The sequence below is a fragment of the Quercus suber genome, unplaced genomic scaffold, assembly GCF_002906115.3.
Source record: "Quercus suber isolate HL8 unplaced genomic scaffold, Cork oak 2.0 scaffold_594, whole genome shotgun sequence".
NCBI lineage: Eukaryota > Viridiplantae > Streptophyta > Magnoliopsida > Fagales > Fagaceae > Quercus > Quercus suber.
The window spans coordinates 148,974-164,638 of NW_027070039.1; the positions used below are offsets into that span (position 1 = coordinate 148,974).

The 15,665-nt window shown below is 32.3% G+C and overlaps 1 protein-coding gene across 1 annotated transcript; it reads right to left on the reverse strand.

Moving 5' to 3' along the window:
• Positions 1-233: 233 nt before the first annotated feature.
• Positions 234-4,072, reverse strand: LOC111996119 (tropinone reductase homolog At5g06060). The gene is made up of 5 exons (XM_024028058.2): positions 3,855-4,072; positions 3,527-3,734; positions 1,739-1,955; positions 1,527-1,633; positions 234-671 (listed from the first exon to the last, which is right to left on the reverse strand). The coding sequence occupies exons 1-5, from the start codon at positions 3,947-3,949 to the stop codon at positions 477-479; spliced, it is 822 nt and encodes a 273-aa protein (XP_023883826.2). The 5' UTR covers positions 3,950-4,072; the 3' UTR covers positions 234-476.
• Positions 4,073-15,665: the final 11,593 nt, after the last annotated feature.

A 15,665-nucleotide genomic window follows, 5' to 3' on the forward strand; every position in this document is an offset into this window, starting at 1 on the left:
CAAACTATTGGTTGGGACTAGTAGATGATCTGATTTTGAACATACCAATTAAAAATAACGAATTTCAACTGTTAATTCCCACTTAGTAAGGGGGAGTTCGGATTCACAGATGAGAAAAATTGCCAGAATAATAATTAAATGATTAAATTCACCTTTATTTATTTGCTTAAACTTTTGAGACAAGTGATAGTTTATTCACTTTCAATATGCTTATGGAAAGTAAATCGCAATGATTATGACCAAGAAAGCTGTTAATCGTAGCAACCTAGATTGAGAACCAACAATGATTGCAACTCAGAAACCAAGTATTAAGCAGTTGCATGCAAGAGTAAGATGAACTGCAAACTATTCCAAAAGAACATTAACAGTCACAATCATAAAATTATCCCACATCAGATGTGAAATTGTGGCTTATGAACATATGGAAATGAACTAGTACGGTACGCAATTGCAGTCTAGGAGGTGGACGCAATTGCTCAACCGACTGCTGCAATTGCATCAAAAGCATTCACGGTCGCTCCTCCATCAACTGAAATGACCTGTCCAGTGATGTAAGAAGCAGCAGGTAGACAAAGGAATGCCACCAAGGATGAGACTTCCTCTGGTTCCGCAGCACGCCGAAGAGGAGTTTTAGAGATCATTTCATCCGAGAATTTCTTGTTAGCAAGCAGCTGTAAGAATGGAAAAATCATCTTAAGCAGTGAGAAGTTGCTGCAGCTTTGAAGTATACTTAACCATGTATTAGATAGAGTTTTGAATGTAAAATTGAAGTTGATTTGAGTGATTTCAGCCTTGTTACCTACATTCTGGATTTGTACTACTTATTTTAGGCCGTGTTCTTTATGAATGATAACTAACAAGGAAAGGAAAAATAAATCAACAACATTGGTGATGATCTTTACAACCTAGTGGATTTCATATTGCAAACAGTTTCCCCATAACATGAAAAAATAAAATAAAATATGTTGTACCCAATACACAAGTCTACTGCTTTTGCAGGATCTGGAAAAGGTGGTTGGCAGACTTCCTTAACGCCCAATTTTGGAGAGATATCACACCATAACATACAAACATAAGAAACTCCAGATGTCAAACCGTTTTTTTTCCCCTTCCTATTAAAAAATGTGAACCCAATCTGCTTTATAGTCCACTACACAATTCAAATCAATCATTCTACAAAGTTGCCCCAAAAACAAATTAACAAAATGCACCAAGAAGATGTACATTAATGCTGTTATATGAGAACTAAGTCATTATGATGATTATGAAAAAATGACAATCAGTAACTAATACATGACATTGATTCATATGTCGGCCAACCTTTTGACCACAGGATAGGAGAATAGCAGTGTTCATTCTTCACAATATACTAACTTTCTACCAAATATGTAAGACATGTTTGTTCAAAATAATTTGTTGATGTACTTTTTTTAAGTACCATATGGAAGTAAATTCCCTGATGAAGTAATCATACATTAAAAGTTGAAGTATCAAAAGCAATGATAAGCAGGAAAGGAGAGTCTTACGTTTTCTACAAGTGATGTTCTGGTATACCAAGGTGCAACACAATTGGTCCTGATATTGTCCTTTGCCCATTCACAAGACAAATTTTTTGTAAGCTGATTAATAGCCGCTGCATTTCGCAGATAGGAGAGAAAATCATTTTAGCCTTTTCATACTCACCATGTTTAACTATCATGCTTAAGCAAAAGTACAACGTATCAGGGGCGTAACTCACCTTTACTTGCTGCGTAAATGGATCCAGAACCTATATGCACAACACCTGCAACAGAGGAAATGAACACAATGCTTCCCATTCCAGAAGCTTTTAGAAGAGGATGTGCAAGTTGACACAGGTGGTATACAGATTCGAAGTTGGTAGCCATGAGTGTAGAAAATTCTTCAGTTGTGTACTCATTGGTTGGCTTCCTTATGTTTGTCCCAACATTGTTTATCTACACCCAGAACATCACAGATATAAAATCCTAGAGTTCCATCAAATACGAAAACCCTTTGAAATTGATGCTTTCCAGCTGGTAAATAGAAACATTCTTGAGAATGCACTGTTATTTTTACCTCAATAAAATGGGTACTATAAGCACTCAGAGTTCAGTAACAATAAGAAAAATATGGTATGGCTGTTTAAATATTTTTATTATTAACAGTAATTCCATATGGTATTTTTGATAAGAGTAATTCCATACAGTATGATTCACATTGTAATAAAACATTTGCCATTAAGCAGAAGACAATTTGACTTTGTGAATGCTTAAATTTCTTTCTGGACAAAATAAGCCACTTGTTAAAAAATCAATTCAATAACGTAGCATTGACATATGCAAGAAACGCTATGTTTAACATCCTAGATTATATTTTCATCAATTTTGTTTGCCTTCTACATGGCTAGTTGATCAAATGCCTTTTGCAGGTTGTCCACAATTTGCGTGTCAAAAGTTAAATGGGTAAGTTTAAATGATGGTACATCATACATGCAACAGCCATAGGAACTTCACTATCATGCATTTTGGACAGTTTCTTTAACGAAAGGCAAATATGATTTTAGCATCAGGCACTTTGAATGACAATATACTTGTATAATTACACATGAGGACTAAGGCCATAGCGCTGCTGTTAAATGGTTTATTTCTCTTCATTCAAAGTCTCCATGTCACACAAATTAAGAAGTTGAGGCAAAAAAAATGTAGGTGAACCTAATTAAAACTGTTAAGCTTAACAAATCTTCCTAAATCAGATTGCAATGTGTGATTAATTATAGATCAGGAATTTAATTAGAATTCACATTCATTTGTTTAGAACATTTCTCATTAACCTCAGATTCCAAATTTTCAATTATACCTTAAACATGATACTATCTGGATTAGGATCCTCTATTGTTCTTTGAGTAAACCCAGTCCACAATATTATGACTAAATCTGATGCACCTCAAATTGAGACAAAGAATTATATTTAAGTATTTAACATAAAACCCACATCCACTAAAAGCTGAGTTTGGATTGCACGTCTGGGTCTACGTTTGGCACTTTTTTCTTAGGTTTCGTGCACTGTTTACAGGATCCGCAAATACAAAAAAACGTAAATTTTGCTTTAAAAGTATGTCTTACAACACTATTTACATATTTAAAAATTATTTTGCTATAGTATTTTCAGTAATACGTTTTCAGTTTTCAGCAATAAGCGTATCCAAACAGTCTTTAAAACAAATTTCTCCCAAAAGCGATGATTTAAAGGACCACACCATCGAAATTAAATCTTAATAACATGAGACGCAAAAAAGAAACACACACACACACACACACACACAAAATCTTGCCAATACCAACTCATTTCATGCTTCTCTATAACATTTTTGACATACAAGTGAACCCAATTTTCGTTTTCTTTTCAAACAAAACAACTAAATTGGCCTATGACTATATAAGCTCATACCTCAAAGACATTATTTGTGGGAATATTTATCCTTAAAAAACAAAAAAGAATGGTTTTTTTTTGGTGGGGAGGGACTCACAAGTATGTTGAGCTTGCCATTGAAAAAAGAAGCTACTTCTTGGATGAGCTTTTCTCTTTGGTCACGTGAAGATGCATCGCACACCGACCCAGATACCACAAAACCCTTTCCTTCCCATTCCTTCAAGCACTTATTCAGCTCCGCTTCATTCCTTGAACAAGTGTACACGGATGCACCAAACCCAGCTAGTTCCTCCACCACTGCATGTCTGATCATAAACAAAAAAAAAACACATATTCATTCATTCATTAATTCAATCAACAAAGCCAAATTCAAACAAAAGGGTTTAATTTGAATCACAAAAGAAGAAGAAGAAATAGAAAGAGACCCAATGCCACGGGTGCCACCGGTGACAAGAGCGGTCATGCCCTTGAGCGACCATCTTGAGCCTTTGGCTTTGCTTCTCAAATCTGACTCTGCCATTGATCTCTCTCTCTCTCTCCCTCTGTGGTTTGTCTCTCACGCTCTTTTCTGAGTTGAATCTCTATATGTTAACTTTCAAGTACTATCATAAGGCCATTATCTATCCCCAAAAACTATCATAAAGTGATTAAAGTCATAAACTAAAGCCTATTTTAAGACATATACGAATGTTGTTTCAACACGTGACTTCGACAAGGAGGAGTTTTGGAGCCTTTCGGCTAAATATTGCTAAATTTAAAACATATTTGTGTTATAGGTACTGTTTCAAGTTATTTAGAAAAATGATGAGAGAGATTGAATTTTGGCAACACTGTTGCCGAAATTCAACAAAAAGTAGGAGAAAGAATAAGAAAAAGGAAGAAAGAGAAAAGTGAAACAGTAACCTTGAATTTCGACAACAGTGTTACCGAAATTCATTTGCCCAATTTTCCTGTGCTGCACAGACGTGTGAGTGTGAGAAGTGCAATAATGAGTGGGTGCCTCCAAAAAAAAAGTAATTGAGGCAATAGTATTGTCGAAAATAGTAGAAAAAAAAAGTGAATGCCAAAATCTGGGGAAGAATTAAAGAAAAATATAATGTGTTACGCACAATATTTTTACAATATTTTCACAACAAATCATAAGTAACTAGTTATTATTAATTCAAATTTAAATTTAACATTGAGATTACTATTTTAATCCAACAATAACAATAAGTAACAGCCTGACACTTAAAATTTGTTTTAAAAATATTGTAAAAATTGTGTGCACTTTATTTCTAAAAAAAAAAAAAATTTCCCAATTGTGGCAATGGTACCGATTGCTGAAATACCATTGAGATTTTTTTTTTTTTTTTCAATTGTGGCAATGGTATTTCGGCAATACCATTGCCACAATTGGGAAAATTAATTTTTTTTTTCAATTGTGGCAATGGTATTTCGGCAATACCATTGCCACAATTGGGAAAATTAATTTTTTTTTTCAATTGTGGCAATGGTATTTCGGCAATACCATTGCCACAATTGGGATTTTTTTTTTTTTTTAAGAAATGAAGTGCACACAATTTTACAATATTTTCACAACAAATTACAGGTAACTGGTTATTATTAATTCAAATTTAAATTTAACATTAAGATTACTATTTTAATCCAACAATAACAATAAGTAACAACCTGACACTTAAAATTTGTTTTAAAAATATTATAAAAATTGTGTGCACTTCATTTCTAAAAAAACAAAAAAAAAAAATTCCCAATTGTGGCAATGGTATTGCCGAAATACCATTACCACAATTAAAAAAAAAAATCCCAATTGTGGCAATGGTATTTCGGCAATACCATTGCCACAATTGGGAAATTTTTTTTTTTTTTCAATTGTGACGATGGTATTTTGGCAATTCCATTGCCACAATTGGGAAATTTTTTTTTTGTTTTTTTAGAAATAAAGTGCACACAATTTTTACAATATTTTTACAACAAATTTTAAGTGTCAAGTTGTTACTTATTGTTATTGTTGGATTAAAATAGTAATCTCAATGTTAAATTTAAATTTGAATTAATAATGACCAGTTACTTGTGATTTGTTGTAAAAATATTGTAAAAATATTGTGTACGACTTTAATTCTTCCCCAGATTTTGACATTCACTTTTTTTTTTCCTACCATTTTCGGCAATACTATTGCCGCAATTACTTTTTTTTTTTTGGGCACCCACTCATTATTGCACTTCTCACACTCACACGTCCGGGCAGCACAGGAAATTGGGCAGATGAATTTCGGCAACACTGTTGCCAAAATTCAAGGTTACTGTTTCACTTTTCTCTTTCCTCCTTTTTATTATTCTCTCTCCTACTTTTTGTTGAATTTCGGCAACAGTGTTACCGAAATTCAATCTCTCTCCTCATTTTCCTAAATAACTTGGAACAGTACCTATAACGCAAATATGTTTTAAATTTAGCAATATTTAACCAAAAGACTTGGAGTTTTGTTTTGCTTTATTTATTTATTTGTTTAGGAAACAAATCTATGTCTAACTTTTATCTTTTAATTTTTAAAATTAAATTACTTTTATCATATTATATTTATATTTCTTTACCCATAAGTTCTTAATAATTAGATTATAATTTTATATAAGAGCACTAGCAAATATGCGCATAGCAGTTTATAATTATTTCTCTTAAGAATCACGATATGATATTTGGTATCAAATGATTTCAGGTCAGCGGTATTAAAATCTAGTAAGTGTGAGACATGTTAGCAAAAAATAACTATTCCACTAACAAATGAAAGACATGTGTTAATAGATAATTATTTTTACACACATATCTCTTGTAGGGACCAGATTTGGGCACTTCTTCTGGTTGAGAGAGTGGACCCAAACCCAGCTTGCCCTTCAATGAATTTATAGAGAGTGGACTCAAGAACTAGGCCCTAGTAAGGAATGCAACTGCCTTGCATGGTTGCATGTGGGCTTAACAACCTAAACATGAATTGGGGTGCACAATGATGCTCCTCGGACTTGTCTTCTGGAGCTTGGAGTTCTTATTATTTCTTTTAATATTGATTACAAAGGTTGAGAGAATACAAGTCGCTACAGTACTTCTTAATGCAAGTTTTTCGCCCCCCTTTCAAGAGAGACTCCTTACATTATATACACCTTTCTAAATTGATCCTAACTCTACATTCGTTGATCAGTCAGGCCACCACTTGAGAGCCTGTCCCATCAGCCGCATCCCCATTCCTCCTGTGGGTTGCAGCACCCAAGATAGTACTATTCAGGAGTCCTATCCTCATTAATGCGGCCAGGACGTTAGTTGAGGGTATTTAATGTGGAGGTGACAACTCGCCTTAAACTTGCTCCTTCACCGTGCTCCCGTCGGCGACGCGTGGCGCTTGCCCTTCCCTTCTCGAATATTTAAGAAGACCCCTCTTTGGTGGAGTGGTGCTTGTGTACTTCTGAGGTCTCGGATGTCCGAGGACAGGGTCGTCCTCGGATATGTTCCTTAGGGGTTGGACACCGTACTTTCATCCTCGGACTCCACATGCATTCTCGGCACGGGCCTCTGGGCCTGGTTTGAGGTGGGCCGAGGCTGCTTGATTTTCTGGCCCCATAATCTCTTATTTATTGAATTTTGATACGAATGACGTGATATCATTTAATACAAAATACTTTTTCCAAGATCATTGTAGTGCACATTCTCAAAAATTAAAAAAAAAAAAAAAAAAAAAAACTGTAGTGCAAGTTAAGTGTTTGTTTCACACTTGTACTTATCAATTGTGACGATGGTATTTTGGCAATTCCATTGCCACAATTGGGAAATTTTTTTTTTTTTTTTAGAAATAAAGTGCACACAATTTTTACAATATTTTTACAATAAATTTTAAGTGTCAGGTTGTTACTTATTGTTATTGTTGGATTAAAATAGTAATCTCAATGTTAAATTTAAATTTGAATTAATAATGACCAGTTACCTGTGATTTGTTGTAAAAATATTGTAAAAATATTGTGTACGTAGCAAATTATATTTTTCTTTAATTCTTCCCCAGATTTTGGCATTCACTTTTTTTTTCCTACCATTTTCAGCAATACTATTGCCGCAATTACTTTTTTTTTTTTGGGCACCCACTCATTATTGCACTTCTCACACTCACACGTCCGGGCAGCACAGGAAATTGGGCAAATGAATTTCGGCAACACTGTTGCCAAAATTCAAGGTTACTGTTTCACTTTTCTCTTTCCTCCTTTTTATTATTCTCTCTCCTACTTTTTGTTGAATTTCGGCAACAATGTTACCGAAATTCAATCTCTCTCCTCATTTTCCTAAATAACTTGGAACAGTACCTATAACGCAAATATGTTTTAAATTTAGCAATATTTAACCAAAAGACTTGGAGTTTTGTTTTGCTTTATTTATTTATTTGTTTAGGAAACAAATCTATGTCTAACTTTTATCTTTTAATTTTTAAAATTAAATTACTTTTATCATATTATATTTATATTTCTTTACCCATAAATTCTTAATAATTAGATTATAATTTTATATAAGAGCACTAGCAAATATGCGCATAGCAGTTTATAATTATTTCTCTTAAGAATCACGATATGATATTTGGTATCAAATGATTTCAGGTCAGCGGTATTAAAATCTAGTAAGTGTGAGACATGTTAGCAAAAAATAACTATCCCACTAACAAATGAAAGACATGTGTTAATAGATAATTATTTTTACACACATATCTCTTGTAGGGACCAGATTTGGGCACTTCTTCGGGTTGAGAGAGTGGACCCAAACCCAGCTTGCCCTTCAATGAATTTATAGAGAGTGGACTCAAGAACTAGGCCCTAGTAAGGAATGCAACTGCCTTGCATGGTTGCATGTGGGCTTAACAACCTAAACATGAATTGGGGTGCACAATGATGCTCCTCGGACTTGTCTTCTGGAGCTTGGAGTTCTTATTATTTCTTTTAAGATTGATTACAAAGGTTGAGAGAATACAAGTCGCTACAGTACTTCTTAATGCAGGTTTTTCGTCCCCCTTTCAAGAGAGATTCCTTACATTATATACACCTTTCTGAACTGATCCTAACTCTACATTCGTTGATCAGTCAGGCCACCACTTGAGAGCCTGTCCCATCAGCCGCATCCCCATTCCTCCTGTGGGTTGCAGCACCCAAGATAGCACTATTCAGAAGTCCTATCCTCATTAATGCAGCCAGGACGTTAGTTGAGGGTATTTAATGTGGAGGTGACAGCTCGCCTTAGACTTGCTCCTTCACCGTACTCCCGTCGGCAATGTGTGGCGCTTGCCCTTCCCTTCTCGGATATTTAAGAAGACCTCTCTTTGGTGGAGTGGTGCTTGTGTACTTCTGAGGTCTCGGATGTCCGAGGACGGGGTCGTCCTCGGATATGTTCCTTGGGGGTTGGACACCGTACTTTCATCCTCGAACTCCACATGCATTCTTGGCACGGGCCTCTGGGCCTGGTTTGAGGTGGGCTGAGGCTGCCTGATTTTCTGGCCCCACAATCTCTTATTTATTGAATTTTGATACGAATGACGTGATATCATTTAATACAAAATACTTTTTCCAAGATCATTGTAGTGCACATTCTCAAAAATAAAAATAAAAAATAAAAAAAACTGTAGTGCAAGTTAAGTGTTTGTTACACACTTGTACTTACACATAATTTTTTTTCAATTGACAACGTGAGTTGAACTCACGATTTTAGTTTTAGCCTTTCTGATAAGGTTTAACTAGAATAGAGAGAGATTTGTTTTTATTTTTTTTTAATGAAATAAAAGAAAAGAAAAGAGAGTGTTGAGTTTATTGGTGTTAGTTAAGTCACAATTTCAATAATAATGATAAGGATGAAGGGTTAACATAACATAATTCAACTCAAACTAATAGGCTTTTTGGAAAAGTTGGGTCATATATATGAATCATATCTAAATTGAATCCAATTATATTATAATTGTAGTTTAGTTTTGTTCCAAGTGGTAATTTTTATTTACTTAATTTTTGGTGCAAATTATGAAATGACCTAGTTATAATTAGGAGTGTGCATGGGTCAGGTTGAGTCAGGTTGAATTCATGGGTTGAATAATTTTTTTTATTACTATTATTATTAAATTGAGCAAAAATATATATATAAATAAAAATATATTAAAAAACCCCAAAGATTAGTATCAATGCAACTCTTTAAAAGTAAACAACATTAATGACTAAACAACAAGAGTAATTTACTGGGTTTGTGTGAACTAATTGACGTGTATATAGGATATGAAGAGCTGGTTATTTACAAAAAAAATTCTTATTTATATAATATATTTTAATAAATATAATAATAATAATAATAATAATAATATAAGCGTAATTAATCATTTTTACCCAAAACAAACAACTCAACCCTTTAAAAAAACTTCAACAAAATAATTTTTCAATTATCCAATAGTAAATGCACATATCTAAGATAATATAGTGAAATGGAAGATGAGTTTATGCAGCTAAGCAACCTAACCGAGAGAACATATAATGAAATGGAAGATGAGTTTTTTTTTTTTTTTTTTTTTTTTTTTTTTAAATTTTTTTTATAGATTCTATGGAGTTATTCATTGAAATGGGACATCATTGTAACAATTAGTAGAGGTTCAATTATAGATGATTTCGAATATTAAAAAAAAAACACGAAGTTCCCTTGTCATAAAATTATTTCATTGTAATGTATTACGAAACAATGATTATGTGTCTTGTCTTTGTTGACGGTTTGTTAATACTAAATGAATACTTATTCAGAGTTTTATAATGAATTTATTTTTTTATTTTTTTATGCTTCCGCCTCACTTTACTCTAAGTTCTAGCTCCATCCTTGATAGATGACCACCTCAGTACTCACCTATATAGGTAAGACCATATCATCATCATCGTATTGAATATTTTTGTACTTTTTTTTAGAGAGTTTCAATCTATGACATCCACTCTTAATGATAGCTCTTTATTATCAAATCAAGATACTAATAGGTTTTTGGTGTAGTCAGGAATTGAATTTCAGATCTCTTATTCAATCATCAGAGATTTTACTAGCGAGTTAACTGGAACCCACAAAATATTTTTGTACTTAAGCACGAGTTACAACCTAATTAACTCAATTTAAAAAAAAAACGAGACGCATTACAAAATCTTATTTATAATTAGATGACCAAATTAATAATCTAACATTTTATAAAAATATTCTTTGGTATTGTGGTACGGGATCTATAATGTTTTAAAACTNAATTCTTATTTATATAATATATTTTAAATATATATTAAATATATGGGTGAGTCGGGTCGGGTTTGGAATTTTATGACCTAAACTACTATCAAAAAAATATATGTAACCCAACCCAACTCACCAAGCCTTAAAAACCAACCCAACCAAGAGGGTTGAATCGGTTTTGGCAGGTTGGCGGGTTAGCTGCACACCCTAGTTATAATAGTTTGCGCAAAAATCAAGATGACCATTTCATTGTCACTGATGTTAAATGAGATTTTTTTATTAAAAAATAATACTATATATAGGCACTAATTTTAGCAATTTGGTTCAATAAAATTACACTCGACCTCCTTTAATAGTATCATTAATCTTTAAAAACCATAAAAAAAAAAAAATTATAGTCTCTAAATTTATATCAAGGTTAACAACCCAAAGAAAAAAAAATTAGTACGACAACAAAATTACCAATAGCAAAGCTACAAAAATAATAATAATTATAATAATAATAATAATAATAATAATAATATAAGCGTAATTAATCATTTTTACCCAAAACAAACAACTCAACCCTTTAAAAAAACTTCAACAAAATAATTTTTCAATTATCCAATAGTAAATGCACATATCTAAGATAATATAGTGAAATGGAAGATGAGTTTATGCAGCTAAGCAACCTAACCGAGAGAACATATAATGAAATGGAAGATGAGTTTTTTTTTTTTTTTTTTTTTTTTTTTTTTAAATTTTTTTTATAGATTCTATGGAGTTATTCATTGAAATGGGACATCATTGTAACAATTAGTAGAGGTTCAATTATAGATGATTTCGAAATTAAAAAAAAAACACGAAGTTCCCTTGTCATAAAATTATTTCATTGTAATGTATTACGAAACAAGATTATGTGTCTTGTCTTTGTTGACGGTTTGTTAATACTAAATGAATACTTATTCAGAGTTTTATAATGAATTTATTTTTTTATTTTTTTATGCTTCCGCCTCACTTTACTCTAAGTTCTAGCTCCATCCTTGATAGATGACCACCTCAGTACTCACCTATATAGGTAAGACCATATCATCATCATCGTATTGAATATTTTTGTACTTTTTTTTAGAGAGTTTCAATCTATGACATCCACTCTTAATGATAGCTCTTTATTATCAAATCAAGATACTAATAGGTTTTTGGTGTAGTCAGAATTGAATTCAGATCTCTTATTCAATCATCAGAGATTTTACTAGCCGAGTTAACTGGAACCCACAAAATATTTTTGTACTTAAGCACGAGTTACAACCTAATTAACTCAATTTAAAAAAAAAACGAGACGCATTACAAAATCTTATTTATTTAGATATTTTTTTTTTTTTTTTTTTTTTGTTCATGTATAAGAGCATTAGCATTAGTGGTGCTAAAAAGTCATATTGCTACTTTTAGCACCACTAATACTAAAAAGCATGCTACAATTGTGGAGGGAAAGCCAAAAAATTTGGTTGTTGAGTTACAGTGCACACCATCTTTGGCTGTACATTGTAGCTAAGATGGTAAAAAAATAAATAAAAAATAAAAAAATAAATAAAGTTATGTTAATTTATTGTGTTGGTGATGGTGGTTATTGTTTATTGTAGTAGACGTATTATTTTATTGTGTTGAGTGTTAAAATAAAACTAATGATGTTGGTTGTTTTGTCAAGTGAGGTGGTAAAATAGATAAAATAATTTTTTGTGGTGCTAAATTGCTAAAATTTTGGCATTGTCAATGTTGATGCTCTTATATTCTATCTTACTCTAAAATAGTAAGAACAAAAAGCCCAATCATTTTTTTTTTAAATGGGAAAAAGCCCAATAAGTTGGTAACAAATGAGCACACTCTTATAGAAGTGATTGAGTAACATACCTTCTTCTTCTTCTTCTTCTTCATTCACTTATTATTATTATTATTATTTAAAGCCCAATAAGTTGGTAACAAATGAGCACACTCTTATAGAATTGATTGAGTAACATACCCTCTTCTTCTTCTTCATTCTCTCTCTTTATTATTATTATTATTATTGTAAGGGCGCAATTGACCCTCAGCCCAAAAGTGATCCAGATAATGGCCCAATAAGCCAACTACAATAGATTTGTAAGAAAATGGGTTGGATATTGATCACTTAACAAGTTTAAGCCAATCACAATGAGACAAGAAGCCAACGAAATAACTAAGACAACAAATTACAAAAAAAGAGAGGAACCTTGGTCTGGCCCGAGGAATGCCTACTCTATATATGTGTGTTTCTTTCTCACTTGAACAAATATTTCAGTTCCTAGTTACAAAGTCCTCCCCTTTCTTTTTTCTCCAATCCCCCCCATATGGATCTTCATTTTTCTTTTATATTTACACACAAATCATCTTAACCCTACATTTGGAGGACTGAGATTGCATTCTGAGGATTTTTGTCTCATTCGGAACATACTAGTAAGTTTCTACTTTGCAATCTTAGCTGTGCCACCACTGTTCATGGTCATTTTCTCATTAATGCAGTCAAGGGAGTGGTTGTCTTGTATTTAATGTGGGGGGATGGCTTCTACACCATTCTTCCTTCATCCTTCTCGTAATCCTGTGCCAAGTGTGCTTTCTTCCTTCTGTGATATTTTAAGTTCGTGCGCCTCCCACAGTTGATGCTTGTCCCCGTGGTTAACTAATGCTCGTCCCTGAGGTCCAAGGTATATCCTCGGAAATAATCTTGGAAGTCCATTTAAATGAGACTAAGGGTCCTCGTCCTCACAATTATTATTATTATTATTATTATTATTATTCTAAAATAGTGATAACAAAAAGCCCAATAGGTTTTTTTTTAAATGGGAAAAGGCCCAATAAGTTGGTAACAAATGAGCACACTGTTATAGAAGTGATTGAGTAACATACCTTATTTTTCTTCTTCATTCTCTTTATTATTATTATTATTATTATTATTATGCTTTTTTAGTGGGGTTTGTGTCGTCGTTTTTTGTTTCCCCCTAGTATATCTTCTCTTCTCCTGTCGTTTAAGGCTCAACCACGAGAAAAGTTGAATTTGCCTTTGGTGCTTAACAGCACTCTGAAGTATAAGAGCAGACTTCGTAACAATTACCGTAAAAAATTGGTTAGTGGAGTGTGGACTAAAATTCAAAAATTTTATATTCTACCAAACAAATTAGTTTTAAATTAAATAACAAATGATATTAAATTGAATATGAAATTTAGCCAGCAATCATGTGTAGGACGTATAATTAGAAGTGACGTTAATCACGAATTTGGTCAGGATGACGTGTAAACTCATGTTTTAAACCATCCAATAAAATATTAACACATCATCTTTTGACTTAAAACTCAATACATCCTACCACACATAATAACATTTCAATAAACTCACAAAGTCACAGTTAAGTTGAAATTTCAAATATTAATTAGAATTGATTGAGGGTGGTTGTGTCTATTTTTTAATATGTAATATAACGATGTGACATTTTAAAATTGGAGAGATAAAACTTGAGTTTTATACCCATATTTTTATAGAATTTAATCTCATATATATATATATATATAATTTTTTTTTAAAATGATAAGATTACAAGAGAATGGAATCAATGGATGCTATAATTCCAGAGAAGAAATTGATGTCATAGTAAATTTTATTTTGATTTTCTAAAATTTTTTATCTTTCTAACTATTAAAAAAAAAAATGATAATAAAGGGAATTTGGGCTTTTAGGTAAGCCCAATTGAGTGCCCATGTGGATAACCATAATCTCTAAAAACCCAAATTCTAGATAATACAACCATGAAAAATTATTGCCATTTGAGGAGTATGTTTCCTTCCAGGGAGGTAGCAGCATACTCCCGAACCATGCAATAACAACCCCAACAAGAACAACCATACATTAGCTACACTGTACACACATCCAAGGCTCCAAGTCCAACTACCATAGAGTCACTCATCCTCTCTCAATGTTAGGGCTCTCAATTATCCTAGGGTCCCATCGGTAAACCATTCTTGCAACTTGGTCTATGAAAATTTCTGCAGGCTCTTCTTATATTATAGTTTCTTCTACGGACAAGAAAAGGGAGGATGTGAAGCTCATTGGTGGGGCTTAGAAAACATGAGAAATAGCCTTAGTTTATGGTCCTCCATGTGCAAAAAATACCTTGTTGTTTCATTGTGAAATCAAGATATATGAAACCCTTCCTTTTATTTTTTATTTAAAAAAAAAAAAATGTCTATATGCCTTTTCTTCCTCATGATTATTCTTTACAAAATAACGTTGTAATGTTTAAATGTGTATTTTTCATTGCTTAAAGATTATATAGAAATTTAAATTTGTCCCTCAAAGAGTTATATCGGTTCTTAATATTTTTAAGAAAAATATCATTTAACATTGGTTTCAATTAAATACCATTTAATTTTACTATAGGGAATAATAATTTTTTTTGTTTAAGTTGAAGAATATGTTTCATTCCAAAAAAAAAAAAAAAAAATCATTTATGATTCATCATAGTACATCATTTTTATGATGTACAAACTACAAAGTACATTAATAAATCATATCCACAATTAATAAGTACGATAATGTCATAATAATATTATAGTAGGTGTGAAGCAAGTTTCACATTGTACGTAGCATATTTAATGCTCTAAATTTCTGGCTAGGACGTCCTATCAATCCAAGTCTTTTCAGTTCTTTTTTTTTTTTTTTCACCTGCTCATAGTATTTTTTTTGAGATTAAATCCTATAAGGATGGGGTGTAAAATTTATGTTTTACACCATTCAATAAGTGATTGCCACATCAGCATTTTACTTAAAATTTATTAAAATTCAATACATCTTACCACACCTAATAACATCTCAATAGATTTCCAATTTGGTTGGATTTATATGTGGGGATTAGAATTGATTGAGTGTAATTGTGTTTATTCTTAAATATGTGATAAGATGATGTGGCATGTTGGGATTGGAGGGGTAAAACATGGGTTT

Bases quoted from the DNA above. Each gene is read 5' to 3' on its own strand.
- LOC111996119 (XM_024028058.2), bottom strand. From the start codon at position 3,949: ATGGCAGAGTCAGATTTGAGAAGCAAAGCCAAAGGCTCAAGATGGTCG. The intron at 3,735-3,854 runs GTCTCTTTCTAT...GTTTATGATCAG, and splicing joins GGTGGCACCCGTGGCATTGG to ACATGCAGTGGTGGAGGAAC. The intron at 672-1,526 runs GTAAGACTCTCC...CCATTCTTACAG, and splicing joins GAACATCACTTGTAGAAAAC to CTGCTTGCTAACAAGAAATT.